We start from the raw sequence: 16,986 nt of genomic DNA on the forward strand, positions 1-16,986 counted from the left end.
AGCTCCATGTGACATGGAGATTGACACCGGGTCTGCCCTGTCCATCATGTCTTGGAGCACCATCAAATGACTGGTAACCAGAGTGTCCAAAAGGCAACTTGACTCTCACAGCATACACCTGAGATACTACCAGGGAAACGACATTCCCGTGGTAGGCGTTGGCCGGTTCCGGATTGCCTTCAAGGATTTTTTGGGGCCTGCTCCGACTGGTGGTGGTCGAAGGTCAGCGGCCAAGCCTCCTAGGGCTAGACTGGTTTGATGCCCTCGGCCTGGAAGTCACCAGCATTAACTGCATCTCTAACGCAGAGACTGAGGGTCTGGTCAAAGACTTTGCCGAGGTTTTTGATGGCACTTTGGGGCAATATACAGGTGCGCCCATCTCCTTTAGCCTTGATCCACAAGTCGCCCCCATCAAGCTAAAGCCACGCCGGGTTCCCTTTGCTCTCAAGGCTAAGGTGGATGAACAACTGGACAAGCTGATCGCCCAAGGAGTTTTGGAGCCGGTTGACCACGCCAAGTGGGAAACCCCCATCGTCATGCCTGTCAAGCCAGACGGGTCAGTGAGAATCTGCGCTGACTACAAGTGCACAATCAACAAGGCACTTCAGCAGCACGCTTACCCGGTTCCTGTTGTTCAACACCTGCTGCATTCCCTGGGTGAGGGTAAGGTCTTCGCTAAGCTGGACCTTGCCCAAGCCTATCAACAACTGCCTGTCGATGATGCCACTGCTGAAGCCCAGACGATCGTCACCCACCGAGGGGCATTCCGTTGCCGCCGGTTGCAGTTCGGGGTGAGTGTGGCTCCTGGCATCTTCCAAAGCCTTATGGAGCGTCTCCTGCAAGGGCTTCCGGGCGTGGTACCATATTTTAATGACGTCTTGGTGTCTGCAGACTCACACCAGCAGCTGTTCGAGCGCCTCCGTGCCGTGCTGACCAGGTTCCAAGAGGCCGGGCTCAAGGTAAAGAGGGAGAAGTGCCAGATTGCCGTTCCACAGGTAGAGTTCCTGGGCTATCTTATCGACGCCTCCGGCCTTCACCCGACCACATCCAAGATCCGCGCTATCCAGCAGGCCCCCATCCCAAAGAACAAGACGGAGTTGCAGGCGTTCCTGGGGCTGCTGAACTTTTATAACATGTTCCTGCCCCACAAAGCCACAGCGGCTGAGCCTCTTCACCGACTCCTTAGCACAAAGGGTGGCCACAAGGGCCTTTTGCATCGGAGTTCCAGCCCTTTGCAACCAGACAACTTGAACTCTCGGCTTATCGCGGCTGTCTGCTGTGGGGAGACCGCGTCGTGATTCCCCAAAGACTCCGTCAACGCGTCCTGGAGGCTCTGCATGTTGGCCACCCGGGAATTGTCAAAATGAAGGCGCTGGCTCGGTGTTACGTCTGGTGGCCTAACATGGATGATGCCATCACTGCCTGGGTGTCCGCCTGTCAAGCGTGCCAAGAATCGAGGCCTGCACCACCGGCAGCTAAGGGACACACCTGGGAGACGCCAAAGACACCCTGGTCGAGGGTGCACATCGATCTGGCTGGCCCCTTTTACGGCCGGACCTTTATGGTAGTGGTGGACGCCTATTCCAAATGGCTGTAGGTGGCCCTGATGCCCTCCACCACTACCGAGGCCGTCATCCGGGTGCTGCGAGGCCTCTTTGCGACGCATGGGTGTCCTGATGTCCTTGTCTCCGACAACGGACCGCAGCTCACGTCAGGCACTTTTGAGTGGTATCTTTTGGGACTGGGCATCCGCCATGCCATAACGGCACCCTTTCATCCATCCAGCAACGGACAAGGGGAGAGAATGGTGCGCTCGGCAAAAGAGGCACTGGCGCACCTGGACTGGGGAGACTGGCATGAGCGGGTCACCGAATACCTGTTCGTACAACACATCACCCCTCATGCAGCCACAGGGCGGAGTCCTGCTGAACTGCTTATGGGCCGCCGCCTCAGGTCACCGCTTGACCGGCTGCACCCGGACTTTGCTGTGGCCGAACCCCCAGGCTGTGCCAATGCACCACGGTCATTTGTTCCAGGAAACCAGGTCTTTGCCCGGAACTATGTGGGGGACATTCCTTGGGTGCCAGCCACAGTAGTGGGAGTCACTGGACCTCACTCATACCAGGTGGCACTCAAAGATGGACGCTTGTGGTGCCAGCACATAGACCAGCTTAGGCGCAGGGTTGGGGACTTGGACACTACCGTGGTGCCCCCAACTGCGCTTGTGGCTCCAGAAGAGACACTTACAGATGGCGAGGCTCCACCTACACCTCCCTCGCAAACTGCCAGCATGGAGCCGAACCAAGCCGCTTCAGAGGGTCTGCCAGACTTACCACAGACTCAGACCACTCCACTTGCGGAGGCTCCACCCACAGCAGCGGATCCAGGGAATTTGGTTTCAACGCCACCTAGGGTCGCACCACAGCCTCAGCAAGAACTGTGTGGCCCTCCGGACTTGGCTACCAGTCCCCGGCGGTCTGGCAGTTTCCAAGCACCCAACTTATTTAAAGGACTATGTTGTTGGACATGTATCACTGTTGGTCTAAGTATGGGAAATGTAACCGATATGCTTTTGTGCCTAATTGAACCATTATGTGTAGTGCTGTATATAAGGAAACCATTACGATTGTAACTAACGCCTTATCTCGGTGGGGAGGGCTGTTATGTAGTGAAGTTCTCACCCTGGGCCAGCAGGGGGATACTGTAGGTAGTTTTCACTCAGGTCCACGTCAGTTATTTTAGGCGGGAAACTCTGGGTTGTTGTTGCTACAATGTTGACAGCCGGCTGCCTATAAAAGCAGGCCGGCTGAGCTGTTTGCTGTTCAGTCTTCTGTTCCAGCTTACAAAATAAAGAGCTGCTTGGAGAAATCGCTGTGTCGTCTGCCATGTCTACCCACTATTCTACACTATGGGTGCCTTATCTGTAGAGGGAGCCCCAAGCCCTCAACAACATAACTGACAATGTAACATGTGATCCGTGGATACAAACCCACAAAAGTACACACTCAGTGAGATCACAACTTCATTTATGCTTTGCATCTGCTTGCTTCTCAGAATCTGAGTACAGTGGTGCCCCGCAAGACGAAATTAATTCGTTCCGCAATTTTTGTCGTCTAGCGAATTTTTCGTCTTGCGAAGCACGAAATCCCATAGGAATGCATTGAAAATCAATTAATGCGTTCCTATGGTCAAAAAAGGTCTAAACAAAGCCAAATTTGGTACAACAACAGTTTATTAACTGCTCTTTAAAGTCACACATACTGTAAAGAGCAGTTCAAAAACTGAAGGGAAAATAAATTAACTTTATAAACAAAACATGTCTTTGTTTTTAGACGTCGCGAGACGTTTTCGTCTTGCGAAGCAAGCCCATAGGGGAAATTCGTCTTGCGAGGCAAATCGAAAACGGAAAAACCTTTTGTCTAGCGAGTTTTTTGTCTTGCGAGGCATTCGTCTTGCGAGGTACCACTGTATGCCTTTTAGTTAGGACACATCCACTTTAAATCTCTCCTCTACACCCCCTTTAGATATCTTTAGAACAGCTGCTGCAATCCATGACGTATGTTTGGTTGAGTCAGCACTTAGTGCTCCATTTTGAGGTTTTATTGCTGGGAAGTTAGTGACTCAGCTTCTCTCAAAACTTAGTAATATATGAATAGTTGTGTCCCTCCCTCATGCAAACCTGCTGTTTAAAATAGCCACTTATGCTATCAGTTAAAATGGAGGCTAAAAGGGATTTAAATTATTATAAACATGAACAGTGAATACAAAGAAAACATATTGTTATAAGTTGAGGGCAAGGCTCCCCTAAAATCTCTGGATTCATTAAAGGGGTTAGAAGTTAAGCAAACCTCATAATTCCTGGCTTTAGTAAATGTTGGTGTTTAATCAATGGATTTAGCAATGTAAAAAAATAGGCTAGGCTTGTTTTCCTGACCAGGGAATTGGCTGGGGATGGGCCATTATGAAACAAAGGCAGAGTCAGTAAGCCATCAAGAAAGCCATCAAGAAGGAAGACTCTCTGCTGGACAGAGAGGGGGGAGCACTGGGTAAACAGCAAAAGACCATTCTAGAGTTGGGAGGGGGAAGCTTCCAGAATTGCAGTGGGCAAGGAGGAAAGCGAACAGGAAAAAGTGTTCCCTTTTGTAAGCTGGGAGGGGGGACTGAACACAAGGCGGGCAGTCTGTTTTATGCAGCAGAGAAGTTCAGACATGATGTTTGAGGTTTCTTGGAATCTGAGGCTACAGCAATGCTATGAACTCTCTCCACCTAGACACAGGTTGTATATATGTGTAACTATATCATAAAGACGCCGCAGTCTCTGTTGTGCCTCATTGTCCCCAAAAGGAATACAGACCCTGGCAAGCACGCCTGGGACCCCTGGAATCTCACATAGCTTGGAGATTGGGTGGCAGTAATACATATTGAAAATAGACAGCCATATATACAAAATTCTCCAACTCTGTTTTTTCTTCTCCTTTAATATCTTACAAAGGGGAAAAATCACATTTTGTTTTCAGTACAGTGTTTTCAGTACATATTAATTACTTCAGTACTTCATAGCCATCTTGTACTTTGGCCATTTAGACAATGAATGTTTTGTGTGTTCCCTTCCACAGTTGACCAAGTCAGTAATGATGTCTATTTGTTTGCACTTGCGCAATGGTGCCGCCAGCCACTCTTCTCCACCTCCAGCCCTCTGTGCACCTCCCCCAAATATTTTGGGGGTTTGGGGGGAGGGGTTATCCTGCCGCTGTTGACTGCTCTAGTACTAAACACTTATTATAAAGTCAAGCAGTTTACTAAACTTTAAATACTGATGCCCTCTCAACCACGCTGCCTCCGTCTGGAAGGACCCTTTGCTCCCTGGCCTGCTCACCCACACAAGCTGAAAGTCAATGCGTGGGGTGGCACTGGGCAGCAAGTGCGACTTTGCCTCAGGGGAGGGGACAGAATGCCTTGTGCCCCCTTGGGTCTGGTTAAAGTTGAAGAACACAAGAGCCTGCTGGATCAGGCCACCTAACCCAGCATCCTGTTCTCACCGCGTCCACCCAGATGCCTGCAGGATGCCCCAAGCAGGACCTGAGCACAAGACCTTCTGGTATTCAGAAGCATTGCTGCCTCCAAGAGCACTGGCTCCACAGTTGGTGGAGGCAGAGCCTAACCTCCATCATGACTAGCAGCCATGGACAGGCTAATTCTCAATGGATTTGTCTAATTCTGTTTTAAAGCTCTCCAAGTTGATGGCCATCACTGCCTCCTGTGGGGGTGAGTTCCATAGTTGAACTATCCAACTGTTTAGCATGTTGGATTAACCCAGAGCTTTCCAAATGTTTAATGTTGATGACACATTTTTTAGACATGCATCATTTCACGACACAGTAATTCAGTTTTACTAGCAAACCGGAGGTTAAACTAACCCCTTATGAGCCCCAGGAGAAGTGTGACACCTACACACTGCAGCCGACACACTAATATGTCACAACACACAGTTTGGAAAGCTCTGGATTAAACCTTTAATAAAGGCCCAGGGTGTCTGTTGCTCCCTGAAGTGCCACCTTCAACTAAAGACAGACTTATCATCCAACATAGCATGGAGGATACACAGTAGATTAAACAGTGGAAGGGAAAGGGCCTCTAGTGGAAACTGTTCTCCATTTGGCATTTCTTACTTCTTTCATATGTCTAAATCAGGACCAGCTTGAGCCTCACATCTGTTCTTGAGAATGCTTTCTAAAAAGGTGGAGATGTTATTTTTCTATAGCATATCAAAACCAGCTCTCCACACCAACAGAGGACAGATCTACCAACAACTGTTGAATAATGGTGTAGCTCCACTGATTTTCATTAGCTAGGGTTTCTGAACCAAGTTTTTGAGGGCTGTTACAGTTGTTTGAGGGACGTGGGTGGCGCTGTGGGTTAAACCACAGAGCCTAGGACTTGCCGATCGGAAGGTCGGCGGTTCGAATCCCCGCAACGGGGTGAGCTCCCATCGCTCGGTCCCTGCTTCTGCCAACCTAGCAGTTTGAAAGCACGTCAAAGTGTGGGAAGGTAAACGGCGTTTCCGTGCGCTGCTCTGGTTTGCCAGAAGCGGCTTAGTCATGCTGGCCACATGACCCGGAAGCTGTACGCTGGCTCCCTCAGCCAATAAAGCGAGATGAGCACCGCAACCCCAGAGTCAGCCACGACTGGATCTAATTGTTTGACAGTTATTTGACTGTATTGGATTCCTCAAGGACTTACTCCAAGTTCTGTGATCCTTCGAAAAGCATTTGGAAATGCAATAGATTAATTATCTGAAGGAGCAGGCAAAGTCAGAAAAGTTGGCTGGAAGCACCTTTGAGGAAAAATTAATTATGTGTTGAGGGTATATATTCTTGGCAGGATAAAGGGAAAGTAGACTGGATCCTACTGAAGAATGAATACTAAAGGCCAATTACTTTTTATTCATTTTAGTCAGGTGGTAAAGTGGTTAACGTGTAGTGAAAGGACAAGATCTGGTTCTGAGGAACATGTGGGAAGGCAAATGTTAAATTCTAATACCAGTAGTGAGGTAGGAATAAGAAGCTGCATTACACCAAGTCAGATGTTTGGCTGGTCTAGCTCAGTATTCTCTCAGGGATGGCACCAGCTATCAACCAAGTTGGATACGGCTGAGGGCCCCAAAGACTCAGAAAGGTCCTTCAGTAGTCTGACCTGGCTGTGCTGCCAGTTAGTGCCCTCCACATTGGACAACCATTTTATCAGTGGGTGGGTGGTACTGCTGCTTTTGAACAGTAGCAAATCATAGAATTGTAGAGCTGGAAGCCTGAGGGTTATCTAGTCCAACCCCCTGCACTGCAGGAATCTCAACTAGATCATATTAGACAGATGGCCTTCTAGCCTCTGCTTAGAAATCTCCAAAGAAGAAGAGTCAACCACCACTTGTGAGAGTCTATTCCACGGTTGAACAGCCATTGCTGTCAGAAAGGTTTTCCTGATCTTTAGTCAGTATCTCCATTCTTGTATCTTGAAGCCATGGGTCCAGGTCCCACCCGCAAGAACAGGAGAAAACAACCTTTCTTTCTCCCTCCTCCATGTGACAGCCCTTGAGATATTTGGAGTTGGATATCCTATTGTCGTGACTAAGGTATGTGAGGGCAGAAACTAGAAAGTGCTGGAAGAAACTGGAAGGTTCAAATTGTTTTAACTAACTCAGGGTCATGTGGAGCCAGGAGAGATAAATTCCTGGGCTCAGTGAGCTGCTTTATCTCTCTTTGCTCTCTCTTTCCATTTTTTACTCCTTATACATTGCACGGAACAAAGTTTTTGCCTCAGTAAAGTTTTGCTTTTGCTGTGGATCTTTGACTCTGCGTGGTTCTTTTTTATTTACTGCAAAACACTGCTGTTCATCACCTATCTCCTCTCCATCTCCTCTTTACCAAACTAAAGATACCCATCTAAACCATTCCTTCTAAGGCTTGGCTTCCAGGCCCTTGATCATCTCAGCAGCCATCCTCTGCACTTAGGTTTAGACCAAATCTATAACAATACTAAAAAAAAGGCAGTTGTTTTTGCTGTCCATTGCTCCATCAGGAACTGGGCGAGAGCAAATTCAAAATGGTGAACCACTTGCATCACAAACAGACCCGACCACCAGTCCTGCAACACCACTCACTTCAGAGGGAGGGATGCTTTAAGCACCGTTGAGCTCAGTGGGATTTAAGTAAGTAAATAAAGAGTGCACTGGAATGTAAACAATGAATAAGGGTTTTGTACATGTGCTCCTTCATGGTCCTCCTTAAAACAGTCCTGTGAGATAAGTCATGATTAGCATTTCCATTTTACACTCCTCAAAGGAAAAGGACTGATTTATGATTTGAGCACGACCAAACGAAATAACTGGAAATTGTTACAGTATCCCAGGTGACCAAGAATCTGATGGGATATCTAAGGGCTGATGTGTGCAAGACACAAGCTATACAGAGAGCACTTATCTGCCCAGGATATCATGCAGCCTAGATTTTTGATTTTTTAATGAGTTCTGAATCTTAACCCATATTCTTGTCCTTTCATGCAAAGTTTGCAAACTATGTGGCTTTTCTCTGGGCTGCTTATTGTTGGTTGGTGACTGTGGTATGCAGAAAGTGTCACTTCATGGATTGAAGGAACTGCATGTTGTTCTTTAGTCGTTTAGCCGTGTCCGACTCTTCGTGACCCCCTGGACCAGAGCACTCCAGGCACTCCTGTCTTCCACTGCCTCCCGCACTTTGGTCAAACTAATGCTGGTAGCTTCGAGAACACTATCCAACCATCTCGTCCTCTGTCATCCCCTTCTCCTTGTGGAGATGGAGGCATCTTTCCCAGCATCAGGGTCTTTTCCAGGGAGTCTTCTCTTCTCATGAGGTGGCCAAAGTATGGGAGCCTCAGCTTCAGGATCTGTCCTTCCAGTGAGCACTCAGGGCTGATTTCCTTCAGAATGGATAGGTTTGATCTTCTTGCAGTCCATGGGACTCTCAAGAGTCTCCTCCAGCACCATAATTCAAAAGCATCAATTCTTTGGCAATCAGCCTTCTTTATGGTCCAGCTCTCACTTCCATACATCACTACTGGGAAAACCATAGCTTTAACTATACAGACCTTTGTTGGCAAGGTGATGTCTCTGCTTTTTAAGATGCTATTATTATTATTATTATTATTATTATTATTATTATTATTATTATTACATTTGCAAGTTCCTTTAGTACCCCCCTAGTGGGAATTTCCGGAAGGAATTTCCATCAATTTTAAGGGAAAAGGAGAAAGATAGAAACAATCGAGGGCACCAGTATTTTCTGGAGGAAATATTGGAAGGGAGTTAGGAGGAGAAAGACAAAGAACAGATGGTGACTCCAGTCATAAATCTGTGGTTCTGGAACAAAACTCTGAAAGTGAATAGAAATCTCAAAAAAAATTGCTGTACACAAATATTTTCTTATTGTAATCACTCTTTGTTTTAACAAATAAAATATGAATCTAACCTTACTATCATGGAATGTAAATGGATTAAATGGAAAGAAAAAGAGAATCAAGATAGAACACATATTGATGGGAAAAAGACGATATCATACGTCTACAAGAAACACACGTAAATAGAAATCATAGGAGAGTCTTGATAAATCTGAACTTGGGATCTACATTTATCTCCTCAGATCAAGTAAAAAAAGGGGGAATAGTAATCTATGTTAAACCAAGCCTTGAACCAGAATTGCTACATAAAGACTCCAGCGGAATAATAATAATAATTAGAATTAAAAACCAAGGGGAAGTAATTATTCTAGTTGGAATATATGCTCCCAATGGGAAAAAAGTAGAATTATTTTTTAAAAAAACTAGAAAAAGGTTGCTGGAATACACAGAAGAAAGAATGATCTTCATGGGAGATTTAAATGGGGCAACAAACCCTGAGGTGGCCAGAACAATAGGAAAGAGGGGGGGAAGGACTATATTTATTTTTCAGAACCAAATAAATCCGCCAGTAGAATAGATGCCATTTGGCTCATCTAAAGAGCTACTTGGGAGAATAGGTAAGATACAGATTCTGCCAAAAACTATAACGGACCACAATTCAGTATTTCTAAGCTTAAAAGGAATTGGAAAAATTGGAAGAAAAAGATGGAGATTAAATGAATCATTATTAAATGATGAAAATTTATTACAAGTAACAAAAAAAATGGAGGAATTTTTTGAATTCAATTAGGATAAAAGTATAGATAGAAATGTGGTCTGGGATGCAGGTAAAGCAGTGATCAGGGGATACTTTATTCAGCAAAACTCTATTTCTAGGAAGAAAAGAGAAGAAGAAAAAGTAAAACTATTAGAAGAATTAAATAAAAAAGAAAAAGAATTTAACAAGAATCCAAAGAATGAAAAGGGAAGACTAGAAATTAGATTATTACAATCAGATTATACAACTATGATAGAACAAGAAATGGAATGGAATTTAAGAACTTTGAAACAACGCAATTTTGAATTTGCCAATAAACCAAGTAAGCTCCTAGCCTGGCAGTTGAAAAAAAGGTGGAACGAAAAATTAATTAACAGATTGAAGATAGGAGAAAAAGTAACAGAAGACCCACAAATGATTATTCAGAGTTTTGCAAATTATTGTGAAAATTTATATAAGAAAGAGATACAGAACATAGATGAGATAGAGCAGTATTTAATTCAACACAAAATTCCAAATACCACAGAAGAAAAAATAAAGATGTTAAATTCCCTGGTATCAATGATGGAAGTTAACAATGTAATAAAGAAAGCCAAACCAGGGAAAACGCTAGGCCCCGAAGGTATACCAGCTGAGTTATATAAGAAACTAGAAGATATATTGGCAACACCTTTGAAAGAAATAATGAATGACATCTTAAAGAAAGGGAAAATACCAGATTCTTGGACTGAACCCTATGTAATGTTATTACCAAAACAAGGAGGTGATCCAGAATTAGTAGCAAATAATAGACCAATATCACTATTAAATAGTGATTATAAACTCTTTGCTAAAATATTAGCAAATAGATTGAAAGAAATGCTAAAAGAAATCATCCACCCAAATCAAGCAGGATTCCTACCTGGGAGGCAGATCCAAAACAATACCAGAAATATTGCTGATATATTGGAATATTTAGAATTTAAAAGTGACAAACAGGTAGCATTGATGCAGAAAAAGCATTCGACAACATCTCCTGGTGCTTCATGAAGAAACAAATTAATGAAAATAGGAGAAAAATTTGAAAGGGCAATAGAAACGATCTACCACCGACAGATAATAAATGGTAATATTACAGAAAATATTGAAATAACAAAGGGCACAGGGCAAGGATGTCTGTCCCCTTTCACCTCTTTTATTTGGTGTTGGAAACATTACAAACTCTTAGGAAAAATGAAGAAATAAAGGGAGTTAAGATAGTAAAATCATGTAAAATCAGAGCATTCACAGACGACCTGATAATAACAACTGAGAATCCCCAACAAAGTATTCCAGCAGCTATAGAATTATGCAACAAATTTGGAAGATTAGCAGGATTTAAAATAAGTTTCAAAAAAAACTAATTTATTAGTTAAAAATAGGAGATCTGAGGAGATGAAGATTTACAAAAAATTACAGGTTTGGAGATTAAAAACAAAGTAAAATATTTGGGAATTTGGATATAGACAAAATGTATTAACTTGTACCAGGACAATTACACAAAAACTTGTAATGAGATTTTTAAAAATATGGAAATTTGGAATAAACTTCACCTCTCCCTATGGGGTAGGATTTCAATAGTCAAAATGAACATTCTACCAAAATGATTTTCCTATTCTAAACCATTCCAATATTGGGAGGAATGAAATGCTTTAAAAGTTGGAGGAAAGATATGGCGAGATTTGTATGGAATGGAATAAAACCAAGAATCAAACACCAAATACTTATAGATCAAAGGGAGAGGGGAGGTTTTGCCCTACCAGAATTAGAAATGTATCACACAGCAGCCGGACTAGTATGGATAAAAGATTGGATTATACTAAGAGATACAGACATGTTAGACCTAGAGGGTTTTGGCAACCGATATGGGTGGCACGCGTATTTAATTTATGAAAAAGGGAGGGCTCATGGGGGATTTTTAAATCATATTATAAGGAAATTGTTATACAAGATTTGGATAAAATATAAAGGAATATTAGAACCAAAAATTCCCTTATGGACCTCACCAACAGAAGCCCTGGCTGTTAAAAAGAAAAATATGCAAGGAGACTGGGCCACATATAGAGTTTTAATAGAAGAGACTAACGATAACATCAAATTAAAAGAATTTGAAGAAATTAGAAGTCACCTGCCAGACTGGCTACAGTGTTTTCAGATAAATGAAAGATTGAACTTGATAAAAAATAGAGTCTTGCAAAGGAAATGTCCAGATTTGAAAAAGAATTAATACAGTATAAAGGAAAATACATCTCAAGAATGTATAACCTCCTACTAGAGTGGGAGGTGAAAGAAGAATTGGTGAAAGATTCAATGGTTAAATGGGCACAAGACCTAGGATATAACATCTATATGGATCAATGGGAGAAATTGTGGAGGGAGGATATCAAATTTACGGCGTGCTATAATCTGAGAGAAAATATTATGAAAATGTTTTACAGATGGCACCACACTCCAGCAAAACTCGCAAAGATATATAAAAATCACCAACTTGCTGGAGGTGTAAAGCTGGTATAGGGTCATATATGCACATGTGGTGAGAATGCACAGCCATTAAAGAATTTTGGGATTTGGAATAACATCTACAATGAATTTTTTAAAACTATATAAGTTTTCATTTAAGAAAAAAACTGAAACCTTCCTCCTGGAAATAATGACACCAGAAATCAAAATAGAAAAGATACCACTTTTTATGTATACAACCGTAGCAGCCAGGATCTTAATTGCAAGAAACTGGAAAAGTGACAAAACACCTACGATAAATGAGTGGCACGTCCAAATGATAGAATATCTACAGATGGCCATAATGACAGGGAGAATTAGAGGGTATCCAAAACAGAAAGTACAGAAAGAATGGAAAATCTTTAAACAGTATTTAGAAAAGCATTACAATAACAAATATCTCCTGGCAGAAATAGAATGATTCTTGTAAAATAATATAATGTTTTTTGATATCTGATGAGAACAAAGAAGTACAATAACTTGGAACTGTGTGTGAAAAAATTGTAGCAGTAATACTAATGAGTCTAATCGGAAGCCAAATGTGTTTGTTTTGCTTTGTTTTCTTCTTCCTTTTTTCTCCTCGCCCCCTTCCCTTCTTCTTCCTCTTCTCTTTTTCTTTTTGTGTCTCCTTTCTTGGTCTTTCTCCTTTTGATATGTTAGGAAAAAGATAAAGAGATAAAAGTGTAATATGAAAACCTCAGTAAGTTAAAAGTGATGTTGTATAATTTCTTTATTATTATTTATATATTGTTAAAATTGGTTAATTGTAATGATTTGATGTAGCAACTACTGTAGTTTTTTCCTTTGTTATTGTTGAATTCTAAATAAAGTATTACTCTTTTTTTTTTAAAAAAAAATGAAATTCATATACCTTGGTTCTCGAACAGCTTAGTTGTCGAACAAATCGGCTCCCGAATGCCTGGAAGTAAATGTTCCAGTTTGCAAACGTTTTTCGGAAGCTGAACGTCCGACACGGCTTCCACTTGAGTGCAGGGAGCTCCTGCAGCCAATCAGAAGCTACACCTTGGTTTTTGAATGGTTTCGGGAGTCGAACGGACTTCCAGAATGGATTAAGTTCAGGGTACCACTGTAAATGGTTATAAAGAAAATTGTGCAACTCTGTATAGGAACCTTCTCAGTAATGGTAAATCTATTTGTTGTTGTTGTTTAGTCGTTTAGTCGTGTCCGACTCTTTGTGACCCCATGGACCAGAGCACGCCAGGCACTTCTGTCCTCCACTGCCTCCCGCAGTTTGATCAAACTCATGCTGGTAGCTTCAAGAACACTGTCCCACCATCTCGTCCTCTGCCGTCCCCTTCTCCGTGTGCCCTCCATCTTTCCCAACATCAGGGTGTTTTCCAAAGTATTGGAGCCTCAGCTTCACGATCTGTCCTTCCAGTGAGCACTCAGGGCTGATTTCCTTCAGAATGGATACGTTTGATCTTCTTGCAGTCCATGGGACTCTCAAGAGTCTCCTCCAGCACCATAATTCAAAAGCATCAATTCTTCGGCGATCAGCCTTCTTTATGGTCCAGCTCTCACTTCCATACATCACTACTGGGAAAACCATAGCTTTTACTATACAGACCTTTGTTGGCAAGGTGATGTCTCTACTTTTTAAGATGCTGTCTAGGTTTGTCATTGCTTTTCTCCCAGGAAGCAGGCATCTTTTAATTTCGTGACTACTGTCACCATCTGCAGTGATCATGGAGCCCAAGAAAGTAAAATCTCTTACTGCCTCCATTTCTTCCCCTTCTATTTGCCAGGAGGTGATGGGACCAGTGGCCATGATCTTCGTTTTTTTGATGTTGAGCTTCAGACCATATTTTGCGCTCTCCTCTTTCACCCTCAATAAAAGGTTCTTTAATTCCTCCTCACTTTCTGCCATCAAGGTTGTGTCATCTGCATATCTGAGGTTGTTGATATTTCTTCCAGCAATCTTAATTCCGGCTTCGGATTCATCCAGCCCAGCCTTTCGCATGATGAATTCTGCATATAAGTTAAATAAGCAGGGAGACAATAGACAGCCTTGTCGTACTCCTTTCCCAATTTTGAACCAATCAGTTGTTCCATATCCAGTTCTAACTGTAGCTTCTTGTCCCACATAGAGATTTCTCAGGAGACAGATGAGGTGATCAGGCACTCCCATTTCTTTAAGAACTTGCCATACTTTGCTGTGGTCGACACAGTCAAAGGCTTTTGCATAGTCAATGAAGCAGAAGTAGATGTCTTTATGGAACTCTCTAGCTTTCTCCATAATCCAGCGCATGTTTGCAATTTGGTCTCTGGTTCCTCTGCCTCTTCTAAATCCAGCTTGCACTTCTGGGATTTCTCGGTCCACATACTGCTTGAGCCTTCCTTGTAGAATTTTAAGCATAACCTTGCTAGCGTGGGAAATGAGTGCAATTGTGCGGTAGTTGGAGCATTCTTTGGCACTGCCCTCCTTTGGGATTGGGATGTAGACTGATCTTCTCCAATCCTCTGGCCACTGCTGAGTTTTCCAAACTTTCTGGCATATTGAGTGTAGCACCTTAACAGCATCATCTTTTAAAATTTTAAATAATTCAGCTGGAATACCATCACTTCCACTGGCCTTGTTGTTATTTGCAGTGCTTTCTAAGGACCATTTGACTTCACTCTCCAGGATGTCTGGCTCAAGGTCAGCAACCCCACTACCTGGGGTGTACGAGACATCCATATCTTTCTGGTATAATTCCTCTGTGTATTCTTGCCACCTCTTCTTGATGTCTTCTGCTTCTGTTAGGTCCTTTCCACTTTTGTCCTTTATTATGGTACTCTTTGTACGAAATGTTCCTTTCATATTTCCGATTTTTTTGAACAGATCTCTGATTCTTCCCATTCTGTTGCTTTCCTCTATTTCTTTGCATTGCTCGTTTAAGAAGGCCTTCTTTTCTCTCCTTGCTATTCTTTGGAAATCTGCATTCAATTTCCTGTATCTTTCACTATCTCCCTCGCATTTTGCTTGCCTTCTCTCCCCCGCTATTTGTAAAGCCTCGTTGGACAGCCACTTTGCTTTCTTGCATTTCCTTTTCATTGGGATGGTTTTAGTTGCTGCCTCCTGTATAATGTTGCGAGCCTCCACCCATAGTTCTTCAGGCACTCTGTCCAGCAAATCTAAATCCTTAAACCTGTTCCTCACTTCCACTGTGTATTCATAAGGGATTTGGTTTAGATGGTATCTTACCGGCCCAGTGGTTTTTCCTACTTTCTTCAATTTAAGCTTGAATTTTGCTATAAGAAGCTGATGATCTGAGCCACAGTCAGCTCCAGGTCTTGTTTTTGCTGACTGTATAGAGCTTCTCCATCTTTGGCTACAGAGAATATAATCAATCTGATTTCGATGTTGCCCATCTGGTGATGTCCATGTGTAGAGTCGTCTCTTGTGTTGTTGGAAAAGCGTGTTTGTGATGACCAGCTTGTTCTCTTGACAGAACTCTATTAGCCTTTGCCCTGCTTCGTTCTGAACTCCAAGGCCAAACTTGCCAGTTGTTCCTTTTATCTCTTGATTCCCTACTTTAACATTCCAATCCCCTATAATGAGAAGAACATCCTTCTTTGGTGTCACTTCTATAAGGTCTTGTAAATCTTCATAGAATTGGTCAATTTCAGTTTCTTCAGCACCAGTAGTTGGTGCATAAACTTGGATTACTGTGATGTTAAAAGGTCTGCCTTGGATTCGTATCGTGATCATTCTATCATTTTTGAGATTGCATCCCAGTACAGCTTTCGCCACTTTTTTGTTGACTATGAGGGCCACTCCATTTCTTTTATGGGTTTCTTGCCCACAGTAGTAGATATGATAGTCATCCGAACTGAATTCGCCCATTCCCGTCCATTTTAGTTCACTGATGCCCAGGATGTCAATGTTTATTCTTGCCATCTCATTTTTGACCACATCCAACTTACCCAGGTTCATGGTTCTTACATTCCAGGTTCCTATGCAATATTTTTCTTTACAGCATTGGACTTTCCTTTCGCTTCCATGCATATCTGCAACTGAGCGTACTTTCGGCTTTGGCCCAGCCACTTCATCAGCTCTGGATCTACTTATACTTGTCCTCCGCTCTTCCCCAGTAGCATGTTGGACACCTTCCGACCTGAGGGGCTCATCTTCCAGCGTCATAACTTTTATATGCCTGTTGTCTTTGTCCATGGAGTTTTCTTGGCAGGGATACTGGAGTGGCTTGCCGCTTCCTCCTCCAGGTGGATCACGTTTGGTCAAAACTCTCCACTATGACCTGTCCATCTTGGGTGCCCTGCTCGGCATAGTTCATAGCTTCTCTGAGTTATTCAAGCCCCTTCGCCACGGCAAGGCAGTGATCCATAGGACACCACTTTCATAGTTAAGTCACTTGCCCAACTGTTAAGGATATGCCTCATTATAATTTCGTAAATATCCACCGCAGAAGTTGTGTGTGTGTGTGTGTAACAAAATTTTATTAGTTTTTAAACAAATACAGTAACCATTAAACACCTATGCAGCAGTACAGGTAATGGTGCTTGTTTTATCCATTATATTTAGACATACACTAACACATTCAACATTCAAACATATGTTATAAGAAACATATAACATTCTCCACTGAGAATAGCAGAATTTGTATATACAGTGGTACCTCCAGATATGAATTTAATTCATTCCAGAGGTCTGTTCTTATCCTGAAACTGTTCTTAACAAGAGGTGCCATTAGCGAAAGCATGCTTCCCGCTGCGCACTCCCCTCTAACGTGTGATTTCCGCTCACATCCCGGGGCAAAGTTTGTACC

The 16,986-nt window shown here is 42.9% G+C and overlaps 1 protein-coding gene across 9 annotated transcripts in view; it reads left to right on the top strand.

Moving 5' to 3' along the window:
* Positions 1-16,986, top strand: part of LMNTD1 (lamin tail domain containing 1) — a 221,634-nt gene that overhangs the window by 178,130 nt on the left and 26,518 nt on the right. Inside the window, exon 11 of one of the 9 annotated variants that reach the window (XM_081927748.1) lies at positions 5,053-5,242. The exons of 7 other annotated variants lie outside the window; for them this stretch is intronic. In XM_081927748.1, coding sequence (XP_081783874.1) covers positions 5,053-5,226 — 174 coding nt within the window. In that variant the 3' untranslated portion in view covers positions 5,227-5,242. Of the gene's footprint in view, positions 1-5,052; positions 5,266-16,986 lie in introns of those variants that run through there. One more of the 9 variants, XM_081927747.1, reaches the window with a different exon arrangement.

This window comes from Podarcis melisellensis, assembly GCF_964234715.1.
Source record: "Podarcis melisellensis genome assembly, chromosome: 10".
Taxonomy (NCBI): domain Eukaryota; kingdom Metazoa; phylum Chordata; class Lepidosauria; order Squamata; family Lacertidae; genus Podarcis; species Podarcis melisellensis.